Consider the following 26932-nt stretch of genomic DNA (forward strand, 5'->3'; position numbering starts at 1 on the left):
TTTGCTGTGTAACATTGGATGTACTGACAACGATCACTGAATTAATTTGATACAGAAGAAATCTTAAAAACCTTGAGGATTCTCAGGAAAGCTTCCTGTTCCAGTTTCGAGTGAGTTACAAACGTTGAGCCAATATTATATAGTTGTAGCCTCCGGTACTGCAGCTATTTTGATCTTCAAGCTCATCTTAATTACATTTAATCAGGCACCGCCATCACCCAAGTGTATCTGCTGCAGGTTTATCAAGTGTAACACACAAAGCTACTCAAATCAGACGGATTAAATATCAAAATCAATATTTTTCCGTTTTGGTTTTAAAACAGAAAAAAACAAAAAAACGACTTTGTTTTTGGGTTTTTCTGATTGTGTTTTGAAACGAAATAATCAAAGAATGAAACCATGCACAATGTGTATGGTTCGTCCGTTTTAAAACCAAAACGGAAAAACAGATAAACAGAAAACAAAAAAACAGACATTGTTTTTTTTTGTTTTTTTTTAAACCAAAACGGAAAAATATTTTTGATATTTAATGTGCCTGATTATTGTAGCTTTGATTAAACATTATAAACCTACAGCAAATACACTTGGACGAGGGCGGTGCCTGATTAAATGTAGGTGAGGTTGAATTAGAAAAGCAGGAGGCTCAGTTTGTAAACCAAAGAACGACTTTTTGGTTTTGAAACAAAAAAATCTAAGAACGAAACATACACGGATTCAGAAAGCATTTAGATGGATTGACATGTCGTTTTTGGTCTTCTTGTGGAACATAATATAGAATATCGCCAGCCTTATCCTCTTTATCCTAGTAAGTTATGTGAGGACATAAGTTAATTTTCTAATCTACTAATCTATGTTATGGTAGATTCTGCTGAAAGGCAACCAAGTTAAAGCTAAAATGTTTTAATTTCTACAGCTGCTGAAGTCTTGAAACATTTGTTTTTAGCTCAAACTTCTAACAAAATGTGAAGACAGCCAGAAAAGAAGGACTTGAAAATTTGAGCTGCTGAAAATCATGATGCTGTTTAGAGCTCAAAGTGCTACAAGTATTGATAACAAAATGGCCAATAGGCTCCAGGCTTTAACATCTCCAGGAGATGTTTTATCATAAAGTATATTCATGATGAGGATGACTAAGCAGTTGGAAAATGGTGAAGGGCACCTCCCTTTATATCTCTGTGTAAATCATACAAACTCTTTATCCCCCTCTTACTTTTAATTAGTATTTTATTAGCCAACATTTCCAAAATGGTTTTAATTTTCTCATTTTATTGCTTCTCTAATATCATGAAAATGTGTTAAATCGCTGCCTGAGTGTAAATTTGTATGATTTATGATTTCCTCGACGTCCCGCCATAAAACCGTCTCTGTCTCCTCTCTGTCTGCTACAGTAACATCACAGAGATGATGACCACCGTTTCCCTGCAGATCGTCGGCATCATCGAGCCAATCATCCAGCACGCAGACTGGTTCTTCCCCGGAGGTGAGGATGGATAATAGAAGAGGAAATAGATTTTTATTTGGAAGTCTTATTTGAAGATCTATTTTTTGTTTCCACAGTGGGGGGTATTGACGTCATCACAAAATAAAAGACTTAATTGTTTCTGTATCTTGTCCTTTTCTTCTGTCTTTCTTAGAAATCGAGTTCAACGTCACAGGTAACTACGGGAGCCCCGTCCACACCAACCACAATGCCAACTACAGCTCGATGCCGTCTCCGGACATGGATCAATCGATCGATCGTAGGCAGAACGACCAGAGTCGACGGCCGCTCAGCGTCGCCACAGACAACATGATGCTGGAGTTCTATAAGAAGGACGGGTACGACCCCTCCGTCTCTACTGGGATTATGTTCTTTTAAAACACATTTAGGAGTTTTTAGTAACTGAGGATTGTGATGGCTAAAACAAAAGAACAGGAACAGAAAGAGTCATTAATAGAACTGAGTAACAGACAATAAATGAGGTAAATATTTCATTCATTTAGAGCGGTCATAGATAGATTCAGATTATTCTGCACTAACAACAAAAACATTTATTAATCAGTTTTAGCAGCGGACTCCTAAAACATCGTCACTGGAGAAGGTTTAAAAAATAGCTTTTTAGGACATGCGCTTATTTTGCTGAGAGTTAGATGGGAAGATTGATTTCACTCATGTCTGTGCGTATGGAGCTGAAGCCGGGAGGAGGTTAGCTTAGCATAAAGACTGGAAGCAGAGAAAAACAGATAGCCTAGCTTTATCCAGGAAAGCAAATATCCTCCTACCAGCACCTATAAAAATCACAGATCAATGTTATATCTAATCGTTTAATCTGTACACAAACAGAAATGTACAAACTACAAGTTTGTAGTTTCTTACTCCAGAAATTCGTAATGCTAAGCTAGGCTAATCACTCCCTGGTTCTAGCATGATACTTAATTCACAGATTTGAGAGAGTGATATCAATCTTCTCATTTAACTCTCTGCAAAAAAAGCAAATGAGTGTATGTCTAAAAATGAGCAAGGTTGTGTCGCTGCAGCTTGAAATTAATTAAAATGCTAATGTCAGCATGCTAAGATGCTCACAATTGCAAAGCCAACATGCTGATGTTTAGCAGGTTTATTTGTTAACCATGTTTATCTTATTTAACTAAGCTTAACTAAGTACTGCACAAATTAAAAATATGACATGATGACGGAGCTAGATGAAAAGTTCTGGCATCAGCAGAGGCACTGAAAAAAAGACAGTAGTGCAATAATTAAACCGTACCATTAAAGCACTGCAGCCATTACCAAATCTAAATGAGCTGACGTAATAAACCAAAACCGTGAGGAAAAACTGCTTCAACAAGACTCTTTCTACAAGTCAGAGGAAACCGGTCTCAAACAGGCCCACTCATCTAAAACCTCCCAGTGATTACACACACAATCATGTCACTCTGCCTCTGAATCAGTCAGCAGTCTCCTCTACCTCCGGTGTCCTTACAGCGTCGTTCAGGGTGGATCCTAACTGACAGCTGAACTTTACATTTTTCTTCAAGACAAGGCCACGCAGAGGCCCGTAAAAGTTCTTGCATGACTGCCTTTCGACAGGGTCAGACACAGGAAGCGAGACAAAGAGAATTCCCTACCGATTACACAAGTTTCATGTGCGAAGTGAACTCGGTGAAAGACTCAGTTTCACAATGAAGTGGGCAGAAATAATATTTTATCACACTTCAGCTGCAGTAGCTGCTTTCAGGTTTTTTATGTAGCCCAGTGAGAGGGGTAAGGAAGTGAGAAAAAAGTAAAGTGAGAGAGATGACATTTAGTCTGTGAAATGAGGAATCTGCCAATCCTCAAGCTTTGGAGGAGGATTAGCTGAAAACCAGTCAGTCGCTTTCTTTCCCTTTCTCTGTCTGTCTCTGTGTCTCTTTCTTTAATGCTTTAATACACCCTTGGTCTTATCAGGCCCTGCGGGGAGTCTGAGCTCGGCAACCCTGGGACCACAAGTAGCCCAGCTAATTAAACCCGGACCGAGTGTGTGTTGGGTCTGATCAATAGCGCTCAGCTCTCAATAGAAACACAAAGAACACTCTTCAGAACCAGTCAGCACAAAGAAACTACTCCTTTTGAAACGAGAGGCTGTCTTAGTTTTTATGTGCAAATGATTTTAGATGTAGGTCCGTATATACATGGATGTAAAGTTGCTTTAAAAACTGCATAGTGTCATATTTAATTTTTAGAGATTTTTTTAATCAGAGAAAAATAGTTTGCCCGCAGCATCTTTGGTGCGCTAACAAATTAGGTATTAAAACATAATTTCAAGCCTTCAATAGTGATAGATAGCAGCTAAAAGACAACAGTGGAAAATACGCTAGTATGCAGACACATGAATGTGCCAAATGCATGCTAGAGTACTGTCTATACATGTTCTATGAAATTAGATAACTTCTGTTATGAATTGGTGCTACATAAATAAAATTGAATTGAATATGTTGTTGTTAAACATCTTACTTTAAAACTATAGTCTGGTACGATATTTAAGGAAATACACTTTTTCACTTTCTGAGAGTCAGGGAGAGAAATTAATACCACTCTCAAGTCTGTATGGTAAAAAATAAAGCTAGCTTAGCATAGCAAAAAGACTGGAAATACAGAGCCTGACTGCACAAAGGTAACGAAATCAGTCTAAAGCTCCCACCATTGCTCCCCAACTACTTCTTGGCCAGGAGCAGTGACTTCCAGGAGCCTTGTCATCGCCATGAGTCCAGCAAGTCACCTCTCATGGCCAAGAGGTGCTGGTAACGTTAGGCAGCTCTTTTTGTCTTGTTTCCTCATTTCCAGTCTTTATGCTGTGATGTGCTATGCTAAGCTAAGCTAACTGCCTGCTAGCTGCAGCTTCATAATTACTGGACAGACAAGAGAGTAGTATTAAATTTAAAGCTTGGCAAGAAAGGGAAAGGGCTTCGACAGGCTCCCCAAACCCAAAAACTATTAATTGTTTTACAGCAGTAATGATTGTGTATAGAAAAAAACGTCTTGGACCAATGTGCATCACTTGACCTGCAATTCAGACTACATCAAATTCGCCACACAGCCCAGCACTATTGAGGGGCTTGTTCCAGTTTATCCCAAAGGTGAAGGATGGGGTTAAGGTCAAGGCTCTGTGCAGGACCTGGCTTTGTGTCTCGTCACCATTGCAAACTAACCCGCTCACATTTGTCGTTTATCTTTGGCTAATTTTCTTGAATCCGTTCGGGAAAGTTTGACCTAATTAGGGCTAAACAGAAAGATAATTTTCTCTCTGGGTTTTGACGTGGTTGAAGCACTTCAGGGAGAGCACATTTCACCCCTCAAATCGCTCTCCTCATTACACCCAGCGTGAATCTCATCCCTTGCAGCCCCCTGCCAGGCCAGCAACCCCATTCGCTCCTCCATCTTGGCTCTTGTCTTTAAAAGTTTATCCTGCCAAAGTTCCTCTGCTGCTCTGATAACGATGCTGTTAATGAGCCCAGTGAGACTCCACGATCTTTACTCCTGTCCTCATTGTGTTTGTCTCTGTTTTAACTATGCAGCATTAGGAAGATACAAAGGTACAGTATAGATCATTTTAATCCAATCATCCTCTCATCGGCCTGTTCATCATGTCTGTTCGTCTGAGCTTCCTGTTGACAGGAATTGTCATATGTCATGTGTGTTTAATGCTCCAGTCAGGTCTGCTTGAACTCCTGTAGTTCAATGTCTCCAACAGAGTGGGGTGACACGGAAAAAGCCGGCCTTTCTTTCTTTGTTTACATGAGTAGCATCTTTGCAGCTAAAAATAGCCCTCCAGCACCTTTAAAGCACATAGTATATTATTAACCTTATGTGTTTCGGCAACAAGGAAAATCACTGACTGTTGTTTTGTCTTTTAACTTCCTGTCTATGTTGGAACTGGTAATATATTTGGTTGTCTAGGTGGATGTCTGCTGCTTGTAATCACCTTTCACCTGCATTTCGGCAAATATCTGAGCAGTTTTACAAAATACCTTTTAGTGTTGAGGACTGCAGAGTTGGAAGAAAACACTCTCCTCTACAGCAGTCTGACAAATTAGATCAGTTCTCCCACTTCTCACCTTACTGTTATAATAATCATACTTAATGGTCAGAATGTGTTGGTGCTAAAAAGCAAATGTTAATAACTTGATAACCTGCATCATCCTTCTGAGAAGTGAAGCATCAGAGCATTTGCCATTTGGTTTGGTAACTTTGCGCCTACAGTATTTTTTAATCTGATATCTGCAGTGCATATGGTGTTGAAATCATCGATGTGTGTCCCCAGCTTTGAGAAATCGATACTAGGCTGTGTGAACCAATCAGGACCGACTGAGACTTTTCACTTGAGTTTCCTACAGCGATAAGCAGAAACCCAGAGAAGTCACAGCTTCTGTCCAAGAAATAGTCTGGCATGTAACACCCAGAACCATAAGCTTGTCGTTTTTACATGTCAGTTTTTATACAGATTAAACAAATTAGATATAATGTGTTAATTAGTGAGCTTTAGAGGTGCTGGTAGGCGGGTCTTGTTACCTTTGGACAAAGCCAGACTCGCTGTTTCCCTGTCTTTATGCTAAGCTAAGAAAACCGCCTGCTAGCTTCATTTTGAATTCGACGGACATGAGAGTGGTATCGATCTTCTCATCTATCTCAGGAAAGCACATAAGGTCGTTTCCCAGAATGTCAAACTATTATCTGTATTTCTTTTTAACCTTTTTATAATGCCAACGTGACCATAACAATCATCTCATTCTTAAATCCATCCAAACTGCTCTTAAGTTGCAGTCAAAAGACACTTTACTCATAAATCATCATCATCATAAAAAAGGGAATTATACATTGAAGCAGGACACTGTGTAGATAAAATGTTGTTTTTTGTTCTTCCATGCTGAGGATCGAAAGTACACCCATACAAGGCTGTGTGGGTGGAAGTACAGTGTCCCTAGAGGCTGATCCAGGGTCCGGCCTTTTCAAAGCACTAATGGTATAGATGACGGGCAGGGAAACTTATCCCTGGCAACTTCACCCCTGACGATCTGTTCAGGAAACCTGACCCCGTGAACCACACACACGGCCTCCCTTGATTTGATTGGCTGTGCATCTTTGTCCCACTGCAGCATGGGTGTCAGGGTGATGGACACTACTTGGGTGTCGCGCAGGGGCTCGTCTTCTACGCGTAAATGCTCGTCCACGCCACCGAGCGTGCACCCCCCTGCCCTGTCCACCGACGCTCTCCTCCCCGAGCAGCCTGGGGAATTTGCTGCCTCCCCCTCCCCCACCCCTCCTCCCACTAGCAGCGACCGAGCCAGGTAAGGCTGTCGTGCCCCCCTGCTGTCCTCCTGTTTTACTCCCCCTCCCCCACCTCACACACCTCCCACCTGCTGCTGCCTCCCCGCCGCGTGTGCTGCTGCGTCCTGCAACTGACACCAGAACAGCGCTGTCTGCTCGTACCCACGTTTTCTTGTCTGTCGCTGTTTTTCCCCCCACAAAATGTTCATCCTCTCACCTGTGTGTGTGAACCCCAGTGTCTCGCCTCTGATGAAGAAGCATGTCGTTTTTAAACTTTGCGATTGCCCTTTAAGTTCTTAATGTTTCTTTTTTCCTTTAAACTTTCTCAATCTTGAATTAGTAGAGCCATGTGTGGAGTCGTTCAGAATTAATTTTCTGCTTGAGTGGTGATACTGTATATCATGTGGCGCAAGTAAAAGATTTTCACTTCTCTTTAGGCTGGGGTTTTACGTAATGACGTGTGGAAAAAGTTGAGCAAAGTTCATCCATAGTTCAGTAGAAATGGTTCATTGCTGCATGTGCATGAATTATTTATGTGTTTTGTTTTTGTCATTAGTCCAAGCATCATTAACAGCATAACAGTCCATTGTCGCAAGGCCCTGCAATGGATGAGGTGACTGACTTTTCTGTTTATTTCATTTTTGTAATTTGAAAACCATTGAGGTTTTCATTAGCACCTATTCTTTATTTCCTCTGTGCTGTTCCCCCTGGAGCCCTTACTTCTCCTTCCTGACACAATAATTAATATTCGCCTGATTTCCTGCCTCGTGATGGACCAAACTTAAAACAAATCAATACCCCCAACTTTTCTTCACCTTCTTTAGATACTAATGACTATGTCACCTTTAACAGCATTTCAGCCTCTGGAGACCGGCTCAGTTCCCCATGAGACATTGATATGTTTATCATTGCAGCTCGGATGATGCATCCTCCAATTGGTCGGACTCCTGTTACACCTACCCCTCCCCTGAGGAGGAGAGGCTGCCTCCCCCTTACCCCTCTTCCTCATCTTCCTCCTCCTCCTCTTGCTCTTCCTACTCGCTCCCTCACCACCATTTCTACACCCGAGCACCTCCGGGTATGCGTCCCGTCGCTCCCAGTCCCGAATCCGTGCCTCCCGGCCCGTCCCCTCCCCTCCGCCTCTCTGGCTACAGCCCACCCCCTCTCCCACACTCCCTTTGCCCGTCTCCTCAGCAGCTTGACGTCAACTCCAACCCCAAACCCAATTCCTTGCACCTGCCCAAACAGGCCTCCCTGTCTGACGCTTCGCATGCGGCCCTGCCCGAAACGAATGGCTCCACCCTTTACATCAAACCCCCGCTCGTTCTTACTCGTCATGAATTGTTCCTGGGCTCCCCCAAACCCCCCAACACCCCCCTATCTGCTCCCCCTCCATGGGCAGCCTGTGCCTGTAGCCGGGAGAGAGCCAAGCTGACTAGGTAAATACAGAACCCTGCTTAACTCGTTCGTACTTCCAACACAACTCACACACAAATGAAGAGAGGCCCCGCAGGCTCACTGAAGCATGAGAGAGGGATGATATGAGGAATAAAATGAGGATGGGTGAGATTAAGATTCTCCCAACAGCTCCACTCTATTCTCCGTCTAATATTTTCCCCTGGTTGTGTATCCGTCAGTCATGGAAATCAATGCTCTTTATCAGATCCATCTTTAATTTAATAGCCATGAATGCAATCCATAACTTTCCATGTTGCCAGGATATTCAGGAGCCGGTTGCGAGGCAACAAAGGAAATTCAAAGCTTTCAACGCACACTATTATAAAAGTGGGCGTTAATGAGTCATACCAGTGGGCCCAGTCAGCCCTGAGTGGTAGACTGCAAGAGCAGACCTTGAAAATGAACAAAAACAACACACTGATGTATGCTGAAGTAAAACAAAGCAACATCGGTTCATCCTCATGATTATGTTTGACATTGGTAGAAAGCCCAGAGATACTCATGTGCATTGCTCCACTCGGACTTTAAATCCCAGCAGCTTCAATCATCCATTCATGCCTCATGTGCCGAGAGTGAGAGCGGACTGACAGTCAGAGTATAAACTGGTTACGTTGTGACCTTCAGGCCCTCTTCCCATTGGCATTCTGGCTGCACTGCGCTGTAAAAGTAAGGAAAATCCATTAAGCCATTAGGGTTTATTTGGGATTTTTTAACTGCTTCGTCTGCACCGCAGTATAGACTGCAGAAGTGGTCACTCTTGCAATTTGACATTGAACTATGGGTGCTGTTGTTTTTTTTTTTTAATATGCCTAGACATTTACATGGTTGACATATTATTACTGAGAAGAAAGATGCAGGGGCAGCTTGTGATTCCTGTGTGTTATTCTCCTTCGTAGTACTTTAAAGAACAAGGAGCTGTCTCCAGTGATCGGACAGAAGGGAATCCAGGGAACAATGACCTCTAGTGGACAGTCTCAGCACTCTGAGCACAGCCCACACAGCCTGAGGAGAGGTAAGAAGGCTGCGTGGTTTCACCCGCTGTGGTCACAGGGCTGCCTTGGCTTTGGTCTGAACTGAACATGTAATTTTCTAACTGAAAACTGTTTATTTTCACGTTAACCCTTTTAGTCATTGATTTTTTTTTTGGTAAACTTTACTGGCTTCATCTTTCCGTTAAAGAAATGGCTTTTCCACGTTTAAAAGCCCCGGAGACATGCACCCCATAAATATGCTGCCAATTCAGTGAAATCTTTTACGCACAAATAAAATACGTTTTAAAAACTGATTTATTATTCAATACTGTGAATGAGTCCATTTTAAGTTTAACTGAAGAGGAGGTCTTAGGTCCATTGGACCATTAGTCTGCTTAAATTTGCGGTTTTCATTCACACCAACACCTTAAAAATGTGAGCAAAAAAAGAGTTAAATGAGTCACAACCTAACATTTTGTAACTCTGCTTGGCAGATTGTAGCCTAAATAATAGGCAGCAGAAATATTTATTCTACTTTTTTAATGATAAACTTGATGAATACATTTGTTTGGGAATCTGTATGGTTGATTAGTAAGAAGTGGACCTGAGTGATAGCTTTCATGATGATAATTTAAAAGCCACCACCTGATTTTACACATAAAAATCAGTTTAGCCATCATAGTTAGTGCTACTCAGTCGCAGTACACGTTTAATTAAACCACAGAGAGGAGCAGTCATTCATCTCACAAATAAGTTTTAAAATCCATCACTTATGTGGCCTGTGAGAGAACTGAGAACATTCTGCTTGCTTTATATCAAGGCAAGGGAAGTTTATTTGTATAGCACATTTCAACAACAAGGCAATTCAAAGTGCTTCATGTAAACCATAAAAGCAGCAAAGGGAAATAAAAAAACCTACAATAAAATATAATTTTTAAAAGGGTGAAATAGAAAATAAAACAGGATAAAATACATTTTAAAGAGTTAAATTGGAAATAGAAACAGTGCAGTGCACGACATTAATCCACAGCCTTACATCTGATCTAATTAAAGGCAGTGGTAAAAAGAAAAGTCTTGATTTAAAAGAACTGACAGTTTCAGCAGACCTGCCGTTTTCTGGGAGTTTGTTCCAGATATACGGAGCATAAAAACTGAACGCTGCTTCTCCTTGTTTAGTTTTGACTCTGGGGACAGAAAGCAAACCTGCCCCAGACGACCTGAGAGGTCTGGATGCTTCATAACGAAGCAGAAGATCAGAAATGTATTTTGGTCCTAAACCACTCAGTGCTTTATAAACTAACAGCAGGATTTCAAAATCAATTCTTTGACATACAGGAAGCCAATGTAAAAACCTCAGAACTGGAGTGATGTGATCCACCTTTTTGGTCTTAGTGAGGACTCGAGCAGCAGCGTTTTAAATCAGCTGCAGCTGTATGATGGATTTCTTAGGGAGCCTGTAAGGACGCTGTTACAGTAGTCGAGTCGACTGAAGATAAATGCATGGATATGTTTTTCCAGGTCCTGCTGAGACATAAATTCTTTAATCCTTGATATATGCTATCAATATGTTCAATCTGTTTTAACTCACACTGCTCCAATCTGCATAACAGGTCCAAGTAATCATTGCAGCTGAATAATATTTAGATAATGGAAATCCGTTGTTCTTGTTGGTCTCTATGCAGCAAAGAAGCTGGCACCGATCCCACCTAAAGGCCCTTACTGCCAGACAGGAGCCATGTCTGACCAGTCGACAGGTCAGCCATCTCCAGTCAGCCTGTCGCCCACTCCTCCCAGCACCCCCTCCCCGTACGGCTTCAGCTATCCGCAGGGATACAGCACCATCGGCTCCCCGGGGCAGATCCAGATGGCCACCACCCCGTCTCTCTCCTCTCCACCCTCGCTGGCTGGGACGCTCACTAAGGCCAGGCCGACCCCCAAGCCGCCCCGTCAGAGGCCCAACTTACCTCCTCCTCAGCCCCCCACCACGCCCGGCAGCAGTCCCCAGCCTCTGGACCATTCGTCAGGTCTCCTGGACGGTTTGTCTCCTGGTGAAAGCATGTCCACAGGTAAGGTGTATAAAACAGATTACATCACTATCTGGTACTCTTTGACTGTTGTATTTAAGGATAGCTTTGAGCAGCTGTTACTAAACTTAGCTATATTTTCCTATGTACTTTTACTTTGTCATTGTACGAGTATTTACATGTCAAGGTAACAACTTTTTCTAATTTACACACCACTGCTGGCTCATGAAGAACACAGGATTTACATGATGTGTTAATTGAACTTTTATGCTAAATAATATATCAGATTGAGACCAAGCTGGACTCCAGGTTTATATTCAACAGATATTAAATAAATAAAGGGTTATAATATAAAATGGAATACAACATATTACTGTATGTTTTATGGATCAAGTGGAGGTAACACATTATATATTACATTTTAAATAACTAAACTTTGTTGCACACTAATTAAATGAGATGACTGCTGATATTGTACATGATTTTAGTTATTAACAAATACCATGAAGAGATCTCATTCCTCTGTACCACAGGCAAAGTTTATTTGTGTAGAAACAAAATATAAAAGAAACACAAGGCAATATAAAAATACAAATTTAAATAGTATTTATGTACTGTATATCATATATTTTATTTAAGAATTTTATATATACAGTATATATAAATATAAGCTGAAAATGGTCCCCAACAAATGCACGATTTCCTCCTGTTTGAGTGACGTTTTGTTAAAAACTACAGTGACAAGCTGTTTTAGGAAATTACTGAGCCTTTAAAAAATCCGTGTGACCCGTTTTTTTAAACATTTACATCTTCAGTGGTAACAGGCTCATTGTACAAGTCACAGACAGGGTAGTAAAGTCTTTTTCATGGGATTTGTTGACAATAAGACAAATATAAAGTATGAAAATAAATCTGCACTAAAACATGTTTATTTTATGTTGGCTGTTTCTGGATTTAATACTCTATTTATCTATTTATGTATCTCAACATCAGTAAGAGGTTCTGATTATGCTTTCATCTAATTTTCCCCTGTTGTCGACTGCTCTTATTGTCTCACTTACAGCGGTATGAGTCGAGAGGCTCAGTGTGATTCTGTGTGTGAGAGGGACTTTTAGGGTAAGCAGGAGTTCCTGTGCTAAAGCCTCACCTCCCCACCCCTCCAATCCCTCTGCCATCTTGGCCAAACATGGAGCAGGCTCGAAGTAGGGTGAGGTTGCCAGTAGATGCAGATTCACCGCTCTATGGCACCCTCACTCTAGAGCCACTCCTTATGTACCTATACATGACATCTCATTGTACACCAACAAACGGCTGTTCAGTCCAGCTCTAACGCATTGTGTTGGCCTTTGCATGGTGGCTGAGACTGATATGATGCATGGCTTACATGGGCGTGTCTAACGGACCCTGCAGCCTAAACACACCATGGCAAAAACTTCCAGCCTTTATTTTTTTTTTTTTGACCTTAAGATTCCCACCCATAATGCCCTGCTCCAGCTGCCCCCCTCCCCTGGCTTTGACAGTCACCCTCCCTACACTCCCACTTCACTCCACAATGTTGTGCCTCACTGCCCACCACTGTTCCTCAGTCAGCACACTTCCTGTCTGTGCAGTGTCCAGTTGTTCATCACTCATGTTACACTGTGGACGTCATTATTCTCCAGCAAAGACAGCTGTTATTTGCATCAAACGGAGGTCAATATATTAGTTTATACACGAGTATAACTAACTACATTGATCTTATGGTTTGGGGTTGTTTACTGAATTGACTGGTCTTTTTATGCCCATTGATCAATTCTGAATCAGGTGTAAGCAATAGGGATGCACGATATTGACACTGATGCACCACCATGTATCTAGTTTCAGTGTTACTCCTGGATACACGAGAGACACAAACTGGGGCCAAGTTTCATCTTGGATTAAGTAAATCTTAATGCAACATGCAAGGATGTTGATTAGGTTTTCCCAGTTTGGTGGGGAAGAACGTGACTGGCCTGTACAGAGCTCTGACCTCAACCCTATCCAACACCTCTGGGATGGACTGGATCGCCGGCTGTGAGCCAGATCTGATCGCCCAACATCTGTGTTGCACCTCACTGATGCTCTTGTGTCTGAATGGGAGCAAATCCCTGCAGCCCGGTTCAACATCTGGCGGAAAGACTGAAACCTGAAGAGTGGAAGGTGTCATAGCAGATTAACGCCCATGGTTTTGAATAGATATGTTAAACAATGACTTATAGGTGTATTGCTTTGCTATCCACTTTTGCCATGCAGTTTGTCAAATTTTAAGCTTTATCATTATTGTCCAAAATAATAAGTTGTCTTGTATATCGTGCACCTCTATTCGCATTTATTTTATTTATTCATACTTAAATGTATGATGCTGATCGTCCAGCATCAATGAAACCACATCTGGAAGGATCTGTTTTACTCTACAACCTCTCTTTTTACCAAAATTAACAGTATTTTAATTTAATTTACTCTCTCTGCATCCTGTCTGTGTTTCTGCTCTGCCAGATTCTCTCTGCAACTTGGACATCCCCATCATTGACATGGAACTGGACGGTATTTTTGACTTGCCCCACATCTCCTCCTTCAGGAACTCATTGCCGCTGCTCCAGTCGACCAATAAAAGAGCGGAGTCGGAGGAGGAGTCTGAGAGCACAGTGCTATGACGCCACTGAGTTCCCCAGACGACTGATTAAATGAAACACAACGCTACTGCTGCACAGTCCCGCTCATAAAAAAACACCCACGCTCATTCAGTGACCTTTCGCCTCTCCAGATGGATTACTTCAGCCTCACTCTGGATGTCATCGCCACACCTCACCTGTTCTCGATCCAGAGTGGTCAACTTGTAAAAAAAACCCAACAAGCTCTTCTAGAAAATATCAACAAATACGGTGACCACACCTAAAAGAAACCTCCACACTCACAACAATCATGAGGCGTTAGCGACAATGCTGTCAGGGGGACTTTTGAATCAGACACACAAAAACACACACATTTTAATGTTGGCTGTAAACATGTTTTTCTTTTTTATTCAATGTTTTGTTTTGCCTTATTTGAGTCACTTCCAATATTGCCTTTAACTTCACACACAAGACTGGAAACAGGCTGCTGGGAGGAATGAATGCTCTCTGCTGCTGCTGCTTCTCATGAGTGATTTTTTGAAGGAAGAACGACACAGTACTGTACATCTGTCCTGCCAACACTTTCTTCCTCTTTCTCTCACCATTTTATCTCCCATCTCAAGTTCCTCCTTCATTCCTCAGGGGTGTCAGTTGAAATGCCTCGCTCTGGCATGTGGTGGCAACGACAAATGTCCCACCTGAGCGTTCACTGTGAGTGTGCCAGTATGTCGTTTTGGGAAGTGTGTGCGTGTTTGTATGTGTTTGGTAATCGTACTATATGATGTTGCACTGTTGTTGGTGTCGTGGAGCATAAACAGGAATGCATGTTTTAGACATTTAGGAAAATAACTACCTGGTTTTCAAAGAGGTTAAATGCCCAATCACACTTTTCTCTGTATTTACATCACATTCGATCAGGATCAATCACTGAATATTTATTGTTTATACTGTACATTTTCAGAGTATATGATACAATTACCATTATAAATCATATTTTCTATCTACAGAAGAGCTATAAAGTTACCATTTCCTCCAGATAGATTATAATTGATGTTGTCAGGGAGCTACTAAATAAATGAGATGCATACTGTAGTTTATGAAAAGTTTAAAATTAAATTGTTGAAATGGCTTTTGCAAAAGCAACAAGTCTAGTAAGCTGGGGAATGAAAATATTTTACACACAATTATTTTGGCAGCAAGCAAAGCCCAGTGGGATTTACAATATGGGGGTTTGGTACTATGGTGCCTGGAGTGTGCCACGACATTGTTTACTTAAATTAATAATTAAATTGTCCAACTCACAGAGCAGCAGCAGGAGATCTGTTAACAGCAGCTGTTTTGGCAGGTGTGTCACCTGTCATTTAAGGGAGGCCTGTGGAGTTTTAACAAACAAAAGTAATGTTTACATTCAGTGTTTCTCACCAAAACACATTGTGTGAATCCTTGAGCTCTAACAAACATGTTAAATGCTTTTATTTCCTTTTGCTAAGCCAATTGTATTTGATTTGTGCATTGTTTACATCCACGTTTCCTGGCTTGCAGTTTTCTACTTCTCTGCTTCTGTGGGCTCACTTATTTGCTTCCTTGTGCATTACTGCCACCAACTGTGGATCAGCAGAATAGCATAAAATCGGTGGCAGGATTGCATGACTTGTGTTCATCCTCACGCAAACAAAACGGGGGCCCTTAATAAAAACATTACTCAGTAGCGCTACTAGTGGTCAACACTTCCACAGGGTACCTTTTAATGTTTGGGTGTTATTGTGCTCACATGACAATTAAAGAGTGCCATCCTTAAACTGAGCAATCAAAACAGGAAAATTACAAATGTCAAAGAAAGAAGGCAAAGTTAATGGTAAATGGTAAGTAAAATTAAAAAGCCTTTTTAGGATTAGTTTTGTGATTCCATTTTAAATTTTTATTATAAATTCCACACACAAATCCAGGAAATAAAATAATTCTCTGATCTTTTAAAGTTGATATGGCAGACAGTTGCCTTTTTACACGTCCATTATCGCTTATATTTAGAATCGTGTTTGTGTCCACCTGATAAATCTAAGTTGATTTTAGTTTCTTTTACCTCTGCTTTTGGTCTCCACCGACTCCTGAGGGAAATTTCTGCCTCTTCAGCAGCTAAATGCTCCACTGTGTTTACCAGCTAGTTTCTAACTGTGGTTGTTTGCTGCTCAGCAGGTCGTGTACAGCTGTTTTTCAGAGCTATTTCTCTGAAAACAGCTGCTTTAAGTTTTATAATGTATAATTTAATGCCAATTCGTATTTATCAATTTATTAAATGATAATATTTAAACAGATAAAACTAAAACTCCATAATTACTCTGATGGCACACTTCAGGCTCCTGTTATACTTATATCTTGAGAATCATACCTGTCAAGGCCGTGTAGGGAGAGAGCGTAGGCACGAGATTTTGTACACCTGCCCTGAGGTATTTATAACATCCAATCATATCACATAACAAAGAACTGAAAACAGTCACACTCCCAGAAAAAAAGGTGCTATTGTTGTAAAAAAAATTTTAACGCTGCAGCCCCAGTGGCAAAACAAGCACTCTTTTCTTCTGCCAGTGCAGTTTCAGTGTCAGCCACCTTCCCATTGCAGTTTAAAGGAACTCTGTCTGATGATGCTGATATTTTTGGGTCTATATTAGTGAACCAGAGGCAAGTGCAAAGATATGTGTATATGTGTTTATATTGATGAGAGTATTTATACAGATATATTTCTGAATACTTTTTAACAGGTCTGAAGAGTTGTGATTGTTTCCACTACACATGACTTTCATCCGAGGATTAAAATAAAGCATTCAAACACGGGACCAGAATTTCCCTGCTGTCGCATCAAAACCTTTTCAGGAATCTAAGAGGTTAAGTTTAAGAGAAAACTTGAAAATCAATAAAACTGGAGTAACAAGGTTTGCATACGACAGCAGCAGGTTGTTATTTGCCTTGTGATGGGTTTTGCTGTGACCTATCCAGATTTGTAAGACTTTCCGTTTGTCGTGAGAGCGTCCACTATACATGGCCTCAAAGTCACTGTGCTGCTCCACCATCCTTTCTTTTGAAGTGCGATATTATTCACAGGACTTTTGTAAATAACTGGAGCCTCTGTACATACATGTTCTGTATATACTGAAGGAGGAGAAATTTAACTATATACATATATATATATATATAAAGAGATAAACAAATACGGTATGGAAAAATATAAATGATGATAAACATATTATACTGTACATATAATATTATAATGTTGCTGGTTCTGGCACAATATTGCCACATTCACATAAAATACAGACTTCACACAGTTAAAACTTTATATGGTACAGTAGCTCTTGTGGCACTGACGTAGGCTCAAGGTTAAATCTAGTTTGTAGATTTCTAAAATAAAAACTGCTGATTGTGCTTGTGTTGCAGACTAAGAATTAACCTCTTGAACCCTGATTTTAGCTTTATTAATTAGAAAAAAAGTCCACAATGTTTAATAATATTGCACTTTTATTCTCTATTCGCTTATTCCAACACGTCATTGCAGCTACATGTTTGCTATATAATGGACAATTAAATGGGTCTTCATCATTTTATACATTTTCTCAGAGTTTAACTTGGTGTATTTAATAGTTCTGAAAATGTTGGGATGAAATTTAAAATGATTTTCTGTTTGCACAACCTGCAGCTGTAATGATGGATCAATGGTAGGATCCAGCAGGGTTTAAGAGGTTAAAAGAGGTTCTGCAATGAAACCGCTGCATTGCTGTCTTTTAGTTTGACTATTCAACACCAGAAAACAAATATCCTCAGTTCCACGAAATAAAAGACAAAGACCTACATTATGTTCCCGATGTTATACATAAGATATAGATGTTTAAGATTGTTGTAATTTTAAATTTAGAACATGCAAAAACTGTTTTCACATGCAGAAAAACTACAGAATGAAAAGCAGAATGCAAAAAGAAAAAATAATAAAAACTTTTTAGTGCTGCAACCTTCTTATATAGAGTCTATGGCTGCAACTAATGATAATTTTCATAATCAGTTAATTTGCAGAATATTTTCTTAATTGTTTGGTCTATAAAATGCCCGAAAATATAGGAAAATCAGCACTGCAATTTCCTGAAGTCCAAAATGATCATCAAAGAGCTTGTTTTGTAGTTGTGGTTTACTCTCAAAGAAAACTGAAGAAAAGCAGTAAATCCTCACAGTATAGAAGCTGTAAGAAAATGTTTGGTCATTTTTGCTTTAAAAACAACATTGATGATTGATGAATCAATCAGATCCTTCAGTCTAAATCAATACAGCATGAAATGCCATCACCAGTATTTATAATTTTAATATTTAAAGAAAAGCTTAATGCTGACCACAAAACAGTTTCTAAAAAGACGTTATTGTTGCGATGTGGCTGTGCTGAGGTGAATGGTCCGTCCTGTCTTTGTCTTGATCTCTGTGTTACAATGTGCTGCTCTTCGTTTTTGTACTAAAGGGTTCCAGATTAAGGCTTGTACATACAGTATTCATCACACACAACTTTATTAACAGTAACCCTTACGAGCAGAGACAGAGGGCGAGGGATTCCAGAAACAGTTTCCAGTATTACAGCTTTTGCAAGCATGCCCTTTGAGCACTACAATACGAAGGCCTTTTTTTTACATGAATAGGTGGAATGTACTGGTGATAGATGATGTTCACCTCATATATCGTGATGAAGGCGGGTTGTGTGTGTTGTGGAGATAGTTTCAAGTAAAAGAGGGTGGTGGGGTATTTGATAAAAAGTGTGTTATGACCAACTTCGGGAGGCTAGGGGAGGGGAAGTTTGATTTGACATTGTCCTGTGTGAAACTCAGCAGCATGCTTTTTACCCATGCCTATGAAATATGTCTCATCTTTGGTCCTAAATAAATGTGCTTGTATTTATTTTTTATAAGTGAATAGACCGAACTTTATAAAAGACTAATAAGTGCTGCCCTCGACCTTTTTTTGTCAAACTCTCCATCAATTTTGCCAACAGTTTGAAACAATTATGATTTACAGTTTGTTTTCACCATCTGTGTTCCATTAATGGAGTACGTACCATCCTTTTTACCTATAGCAAATAAAGAAAGCACATCCAGCCACACTGTCCGGAAATTAAAAACCTTCAGCTAACATGGTAGGAGAGAAGACTGTTTGTGCCCAGAATAATGTGCGTTTAGATCTCCTGAAAAGTTCCTATGACTTTACATGGGAATCATGCAAGCAAGAAAAAACGTGCTTGTTTTTCTTTTTGCTTAAGTTTAAATTCCAAGGAATGGAGGCAAAATAAAAAGGGAACACAAGAGTGATCAAGGAATCTTTATAGATCTTTGTGTCAACCTGTGGTGACGCTGTGAACTCTTTAAAGTTTGGAGTAAAGAGGAAATGCCTTTTTCGCGGACATGCTATCTCCCGGTCACCGAGTGGAACACAGTGTACAGTAAAAAAAAAAAAAAAAAAAATTAACTTCATCCGAATGTTCAAACTATTAAAAATGTTTTTATATTACTTGGATTTTCTGTGTTTTTTTTGTTGTTGTTGTAAATGATGTTCAGTGTTATTTCACTCAAACTAATTTTTTATATCATTTTATATAAAATAATTTGGAACAGAAAGAAGTTTATCGGGACCAAACAGGAAAAATCAAAACAACAAAAAAATGAAAACCCAGAAAAGTGCCACAGTCAATGCAACAGTTCATTGTTGTTGTAAAATTAGATGGCCGAGATTTCTCTCCGCTTGTAAGGCTTCAGTCACATCCAAGGTACTTTAGTGAAGGCCAAACACATTCTGCAGGGGCAGAAAACGTTTGGTTATATTGTTGAATTGCAAGGTAAATCAAAGTTTAAAGTGACAGCACTGAAATGCCCCTGGAATACAGACAGCCATGCTGTGAGAGAAACTACTGTAAATCACCCTCCGACACACAGTGGTCATGGTCACACAACATGCTGTGCTTCATGTAAACTTTATGCAAAATATCACACACAGGATTAGGGTCCTCCAAATTACAAAAACACACTTTCTCTCTCACCTCTAGAGGTATCTAGTCATGTAGAGAGTGGACATGAATGAAAAAATGTGTTTGTGGAGCTTACAGCGATGAAAGTCGACAGCCGACCTAGTAGCTTTGTCTGTTTTATGGTTATAAAGAAAACGGAGAATCACAAATGTCAACTGCTAGCGTGGCTAAAAGTCCAACAGCAACGTTTCTTTCCAGTAACAATGTTCCTGTTTCTCAGAGACTTCGCTGCCATCAGTTTGTATTTGAGGATGTTCTCTGGATTATCCAGTGGACACTTATTCTGGAAAGAAGTTCATTTTTTAAATCTCATTTTTCAGTGCTGTGGGCACCACAAACACCTTTTCTTTCCTTAAATTGTGATGGGGCATAACTATCATACATATTTCTCAAAACCAAGACTATCTGGCTAAATAGCTATAAAAAAATTTTTTTTGTAATTTGAGCAAACTGACCCTTTAAATAATAGCGGTTTGATGTCTTATACGGGATGTAGATGAAACATGCACGATGAGCCCTTACCTTTGACCTTTTGTCCTAAAAGTTAAACTGTGGTGAGGAAGCTGCTTCGAATAACTTGTCCTGTTAAGTAATCAGAATATACAACATAGCAAAATGTGCAGCTTTCTTGCCTTTACCTCTTTCTTATCAATTACTTGATTCATTGCAGAAATGAACACAATCATCATCAAGTCACTCGTCTTTCTCCTAAGACTGATGTTTAGTAACTCAGCTGAGGTCATTTCTGAGTAAGCATATTCATCATAAATCCCAAATACACTGAAGGACGCCTCTTACCGAAGTCCATGCTGATGTTTAGCGGTGAGTTGTACATCTTTAGGTGTTGTTGCGGAGTCTGGAGCTCATCTCGAGCCAAAAGCTTGTGTACAACCTCCTGAGAGACGATCAGCTCCGGGATCTCGTCCAGCACTGACCCAGGAAGAGCCTTAAGAGTACAGTCACACAGTGAGAGAACATCTTATTCATGAACTTCCTCTGACAGTGACATGGTTACTTTATTTTTAATACAGAAGAAAACAGGTGAAATCTATCCCGAAAAAGGAAATAAACACACCACAGCAAACACACCTTAGATATTTTAAGGTGTTCACCCAGGTTCTGCAGTTCTGATAGGACAGTGCAAACCAGCGTCTCTGTGCTCTCTTCCTCTTCCTCAAGTCTCTTAGCCCTGATGTCCCCGTCCCCCTGATCTACATCGAGCACCTTCGGTCAAAAAGACAACACTCAGATTCATGTAATTCATAAGGAAAAGGCACAGATGAGTGACTAATTGGAAGAAAAACATGAATAAACGGGTGGATGCTGATGAAATTATTAAAAATGATCTTGATGAAACTTTTCTGAAAGCTCGTGGTGGAACAACACCTTACTGAGACGCTATATTTCTGTATTTGCCTCATTTTAATGGAACGATCAAAGACCAGAAGTAAAGATAAAAAGCAAACCTTGTAGCTCCACTGTTGGAACAGCCTGCTTTGAGGGTTGTGTGCCATGAACACAACCTTGGGAGCTTCCAGCAAGGTGCTTAAATGGGATGTAAAAAATAATGTGTAAAACAGTGTGACAGAAACCGGCTGAATGTAAGGGGTTTTTAGACTTTCTATACTACAATGACCCCATGAAGATGTATGACCTTTTGTTAAGTAAGTGACAGTGCTTGGATTAATCCCATCGTACTGTTTAATTAATCTGTTTCTATCAATTTCAAAAATAGGAAAAACTAATATATAATGATAACCAAAAAATACATGGTCTTGAAGTAGCCACATATATCTTCTTTAAAAGTGGCAGGTTATGATCACAACAGCTAAATTTGTTTTTCACATGCCTTTGCTTTTATTGTTTGCTTTTTTCTTTTTCCTGTAAAACAACTTGAAATAGAAAATGCTATACAAATAGATTTATTATTATTATTATTATTATTATTATTATTACATCTGTGCAGAAGGCGAAGGAAAAAAGAGAAAGGGGCAAAGTTTTAACTTTCATCAAGTTTTTCCCTTTATTTTGTTAAGGTTGTTATGGTTGCTATTGGTTTCCAGCGGTATAAAGTCCCGCTGTTCCAGTATTTCTCCGTTCCCCCTTGACATCGACATCCCCTGAGTCCTCAAAGGGAATACTGCTGGTAAAAAGCACATTATTTGTTTGCAAACCACATGTTATTGTGGTTAAGTGGGCAATCCACCACTTTAGAATTCATTATTCAATTTTGCGCATAACTATGCGATTAATCGCGGTAACATTTTTTAATCACTGCCCAGCACTAATGTGTACACATACGTTGTTGTCATAATTTACATACAACAGACTTGTGTGATGCATATTTGATTGCTAAACTGGCTGAGATACGTTTCCACGTAGCAAACTTTATCTTCCCAAAGCCTACTAACTCATGCCGAGCAGTTTAATTTTTTAATTTTTAATTTAAGTTTAATTTCCATTTGGTGGAATGGTGCAGACTTAAAAGCATGAGGGCTCGGGTTTATATATTTTACTCAGGGGAACAACATATGTTATCCTGTTAGTAAGAAATAATATGTTTTCCAGCCTTAAAATAAAGGGCAAAACTGGATGTAAAGGGCAATAGTACTATGCATTATATCACAACATGTAGAACAAGAAAGCATCATTACCAGTCTGGCTGCTGTTGCACGTCTTCAAGGTCTTTCAAAACAGAAACCAGAACCTCCCTGGATGACTGGAAGATAGCCACACAGAAAAGTTCAACATCTCACATCACAAACCTTCATCATAGGTGGATGATGTGAATTTTTATTTGCAGTAAAACTTACTTCAATGATATGCAGCAGACAGGATGGATAAATTAACAGCAGGCCCGTCATATGATCCCATATATACTGTTTGCTTAACTGGAAGTTGAGCTTTTCATAATGAGCTGTATGGAAGCAAGCAGAAGAGAGAAGAGAGTTGAGAGCAGCTTGACAACGTGAAGGCCCAGCTCTGTTGTAGTTCCAGGTTTTCTTGTGGCTTTTATTGTGGGCTTTCTATTCAAATTTGTGTCAAAGAATTCCTTGAGCAGCAACCACAAAAAGCTCTTACAAGGATGCCCTGCAGGCTCATTCTCATACAGAGGTGTGAAAGCTATAAAAACACTCAAACAAGGGGAAACAAGACAGACTTTCATTGCTCAGACAGAAACTGCAACATGTTTTTGTGGATTTAAGAGTTGGAAAATTGGTCAAATTCAGATGTTTCTCTGTATAATTGCTCATAAATCTACTGTATAACAAACAGTGTAGGTGTATGCATTTGAGTTATCAATGAGATTACCATCCCCCTCCATTTCCCCTCAAGGAAAACTGGATTAAATTGGCGTACGGTGATTAGGTCATTGATTAGAATGAAGGGATCTTGTCAGTGGAATACAAATGCCTTATTATCAAGCTCTACGGTAATTGCTTAGCTGACCTCCCAGCTCTGTCCTGTCAGCAAGATGGTGGGGGAGCCGAGCAATCACTATCAGCTGCTGTAGCACGATCTTCTGCAGAGACAATGAAGAAAGGTATTAGAAAACCTGCAGAGCGACAACATAAAAGTCCTAAACACCTGCAGAGCGCTTTGTCACATACAGGTAGGCACACACACCTGCAAAGGGAAGATCATTATTACATGCATATACAGTGGGTACGGAAAGTATTCAGACCCCTTTAAATTTTTCACTCTTTGTTTCATTGCAGCAATTTTCCAAAAATCAAAAAAGTTCATTTTATTTCTCAGTAATATACACTCAGCACCCCATCTTGACAGAAAAAAACAGAAATGTAGAAATTTTTGCAAATTTATTAAAAAAGAAAAACTGAAATATCACATGGTCATAAGTATTCAGACCCTTTGCCGTGACACTCATATTTAACTCAGGTGCTGTCTGTTTCTTCTGATCATCCTTGAGATGGTTCTACACCTTCATTTGAGTCCAGCTGTGTTTGATTATACTGATTGGACTTGATTAGGAAAGCCACACACCTGTCTATATAAGACCTTACAGCTCACAGTGCATGTCAGAGCAAATGAGAATCATGAGGTCAAAGGAACTGCCTGAAGAGCTCAGAGACAGAATTGTGGCAAGGCACAGATCTGGCCAAGGTTACAAAAAAATTTCTGCTGCACTTAAGGTTCCTAAGAGCACAGTGGCCTCCATAATCCTCAAATGGAAGACGTTTGGGACGACCAGAACCCTTCCTAGAGCTGGCCGTCCGGCCAAACTGAGCTATCGGGGGAGAAGAGCCTCGGTGAGAGAGGTAAAGAAGAACCCAAAGGTCACTGTGGCTGAGCTCCAGAGATGCAGTCGGGAGATGGGAGAAAGTTGTAGTAAGTCAACCATCACTGCAGCAATCCACCAGTCGGGGCTTTATGGCAGAGTGGCCCGACGGAAGCCTCTCCTCAGTGCAAGACACATGAAAGCCCGCATGGAGTTTGCTAAAAAACACCTGAAGGACTCCAAGATGGTGATAAATAAGATCCTCTGGTCTGATGAGACCAAGATAGAACTTTTTGGCCTGAATTCTAAGCGGTGTGTGTGGAGAAAACCAGGCACTGCTCATCACCTGTCCAATACAGTCTCAACAGTGAAGCATGGTGGTGGCAGCATCATGCTGTGGGGGTGTTTTTCAGCTGCAGGGACAGGACGACTGGTTGCAATCGAGGGAAAGATGAATGCGGCCAAGTACAGGGATATCCTGGACGAAAACCTTTTCCAGAGTGCTCTGGACCTCAGACTGGGCCGAAGGTTTACCTTCCAACAAGACAATGACCCTAAGCGCACCGCTAAAATAACGAAGGAGTGGCTTCACAACAACTCCGTGGCTGCTCTTGAATGGCCCAGCCAGAGCCCTGACTTAAACCCAATTGAGCATCTCTGGAGAGACCTGAAAATGGCTGTCCACCAACGTTTACCATCCAACCTGACAGAACTGGAGAGGATCTGCAAGGAGGAATGGCAGAGGATACCCAAATCCAGATGTGAAAAACTTGTTGCATCTTTCCCAAAACGACTCATGGCTGTATTAGATCAAAAGGGTGCTTCTACTAAATACTGAGCAAAGGGTCTGAATACTTATGACCATGTGATATTTCAGTTTTTCTTTTTTAATAAATTTGCAAAAATTTCTACATTTCTGTTTTTTTCTGTCAAGATGGGGTGCTGAGTGTACATTACTGAGAAATAAAATGAACTTTTTTGATTTTTGGAAAATGGCTGCAATGAAACAAAGAGTGAAAAATTTGAAGGGGTCTGAATACTTTCCGTACCCACTGTATATGTATATATAAATAACATTTAGATTACTAAAACTTCCTCTTATCTGTAATTTAATACAAACCACATCTTCTTTTTGATCCTTCCTCTGTGCCATAAGCTGGTGAAATAAACTAGTCCCAGTTTCATCCTCTTTGTTTTCCTGTGCTTTATTTTCCTCCATCTCCTCCTTCTGACTTTCTCTATGTCCAATTCAAGCCCCGAGTGAGTGAAGCCTTAGCGAGCTGCGCGCCCTCAGTGTTTATAAAAGCGTATATCCTAGAAACCTATTGTTCTCCAGATGATCCTGTTAAACGAAGCCTGCTGCACTCTGACGCAGTTACAGATAATCACGATAAACACGTGAGCCAATCCCAGGCCAGGACAGCCTTGTATTTCAGGTATAGAGGGCTAGTAGTGCAGAGAACAAGGCAGTCAGATGATAAAGTTAATTTGGTCAAAAACTGTTTGCTGCCTTTCTGCTGGTCACTTCCCATGATAAGAGAATTGATGTGTGCTAATGAGGCTGGGCTCAAGGGATGGAAACTAAATGTTTCTTTTGGTTTAGTTATCCTCCATTCATTCCATGCGTTTTTCATCATCATCTTAACATTTCAGCACTCCGAATGGGAATTTTCTATTAGGAGCGTCAGCTAAATATGTAAATGTATGTGTAAAGAGGCCTATATAACGTTGAATACACACACACACACACACACACACACACACACACATATATCTATATAGATATATATATACACACACTACAATGGAGCAGAGTGCAAAGGATGCCTGAATAAATGAGTAGGCCTGTTATGTGCACATGTGAAGTCTACAGGTGAATATGATATACTATTTGCAAACTGTAGTAGGCTACTGCTACTCTGTAACATCTCTGAATAACAGTTTATTGATTATTTCTTCCACCAGTGAATATAGGCTGCTATATCTGAGATATGGTCATATAGTGCAGTCCATTTAACGTTACAACCCTGTCAGGACATTTCATAAAAGAGGAATTATATACACTATGTGCCTTGTTAAATGATTGTTTGCAGTTGTCCCTTGGTCTTATTTTGAGTTTTCCCCTTTATTTGTTGGAGTCAGTTGTTGGTTATTCCACATAAAAACTTAATAATTCCGCCATCAAAGCGCTCCGGTACAAACCTCTCTCATTCTCCCGTGAAACACATCAAACATTGTCAGGGTGTTGTTTTCTTCCTGCTCGGAGTTTCCCCATAACTTTGACGAAAAGCCTCTGAATTTTTGCAAAGCAGCCATTTTTCAGCTTTTAAGTCACCGTCGGATGTTTAGAGGGGGGTCTATGTGCGTTACCATGGCAACGAGGCACGTCAAGACGCGTTTGACGTTACCGACTGGGTGACCAGGTGGCGGGTGGTTATAACAACAAAACTTTATTCACTTTATATAAGAATTCAACCGAGTAACATTTGCAAGAAATAGGCTACGTATAAAAAATAAATAAATAAAAAGATAACCCAGTTATAATCACGATACTTACAGACTCCTACAGAGGCCTACAGCCTACCGACAGTTTAACTAAAAATAAAATACTGGTAGCCTACATACTATGGGTACACACAATAAACTTATCAACAAGCAGCAGGTTGAGCACCTATCACAATTTCTATCCATCCATCATCAACCGTTTATCCTGCATACAGGGCTTTTTATATACAGTCTACAGGTGGGGTACACCCCGGACAGGTCGCCAATCTATGGCAGG

The 26932-nt window shown here is 40.2% G+C and overlaps 2 protein-coding genes across 8 annotated transcripts in view; one reads left to right on the forward strand and one right to left on the reverse strand.

The window, feature by feature from the left end:
* The window catches only part of LOC119916140 (rho GTPase-activating protein 44-like), an 86678-nt gene extending 67324 nt beyond the window's left edge, over window positions 1-19354 (forward strand). For 2 of the 7 annotated variants that reach the window (XM_038736041.1, XM_038736039.1), the window contains exons 15-20: window positions 1389-1480; window positions 1635-1818; window positions 6613-6804; window positions 9139-9254; window positions 10896-11279; window positions 13752-19350. In XM_038736041.1, the coding sequence (XP_038591969.1) occupies window positions 1389-1480; window positions 1635-1818; window positions 6613-6804; window positions 9139-9254; window positions 10896-11279; window positions 13752-13909 (1126 nt within the window). In that variant the 3' untranslated portion in view covers window positions 13910-19350. Of the gene's footprint in view, window positions 1-1388; window positions 1481-1634; window positions 1819-5034; window positions 5053-6612; window positions 6805-7698; window positions 8224-9138; window positions 9255-10895; window positions 11280-12300; window positions 12354-13751 lie in introns of all 7 variants that reach the window. The other 5 variants (XM_038736045.1, XM_038736042.1, XM_038736040.1 and 2 more) reach the window with 5 other exon arrangements.
* Window positions 18390-26515, reverse strand: LOC119916142 (testis-expressed protein 47). Its single transcript, XM_038736046.1, has 9 exons — window positions 26353-26515; window positions 23361-23433; window positions 22724-22827; window positions 22565-22629; window positions 21377-21455; window positions 21000-21134; window positions 20709-20856; window positions 20433-20492; window positions 18390-19678 (listed from the first exon to the last, which is right to left on the reverse strand). The coding sequence occupies exons 1-8, from the start codon at window positions 26464-26466 to the stop codon at window positions 20455-20457; spliced, it is 756 nt and encodes a 251-aa protein (XP_038591974.1). The 5' UTR covers window positions 26467-26515; the 3' UTR covers window positions 18390-19678; window positions 20433-20454.
* Window positions 26516-26932: the final 417 nt, after the last annotated feature.

The sequence above is a fragment of the Micropterus salmoides genome, unplaced genomic scaffold (genome assembly GCF_014851395.1).
Source record: "Micropterus salmoides isolate LMB-PRFRI ecotype aquatic unplaced genomic scaffold, ASM1485139v1 Ms_hic_scaffold_21, whole genome shotgun sequence".
NCBI classification, from domain to species: domain Eukaryota; kingdom Metazoa; phylum Chordata; class Actinopteri; order Centrarchiformes; family Centrarchidae; genus Micropterus; species Micropterus salmoides.

Coding starts and splice junctions, on each gene's coding strand:
- LOC119916142 (XM_038736046.1), bottom strand. CDS start 26,466: ATGGCTGCTTTGCAAAAATTCAGAGGCTTTTCGTCAAAGTTATGGGGA. Junction 21,456..22,564: donor GTGCAACAGCAGCCAGACTG/GTAATGATGCTT, acceptor ATCCCATTTAAG/CACCTTGCTGGAAGCTCCCA. Junction 20,493..20,708: donor AAACATCAGCATGGACTTCG/GTAAGAGGCGTC, acceptor ATTACTTAACAG/GACAAGTTATTCGAAGCAGC.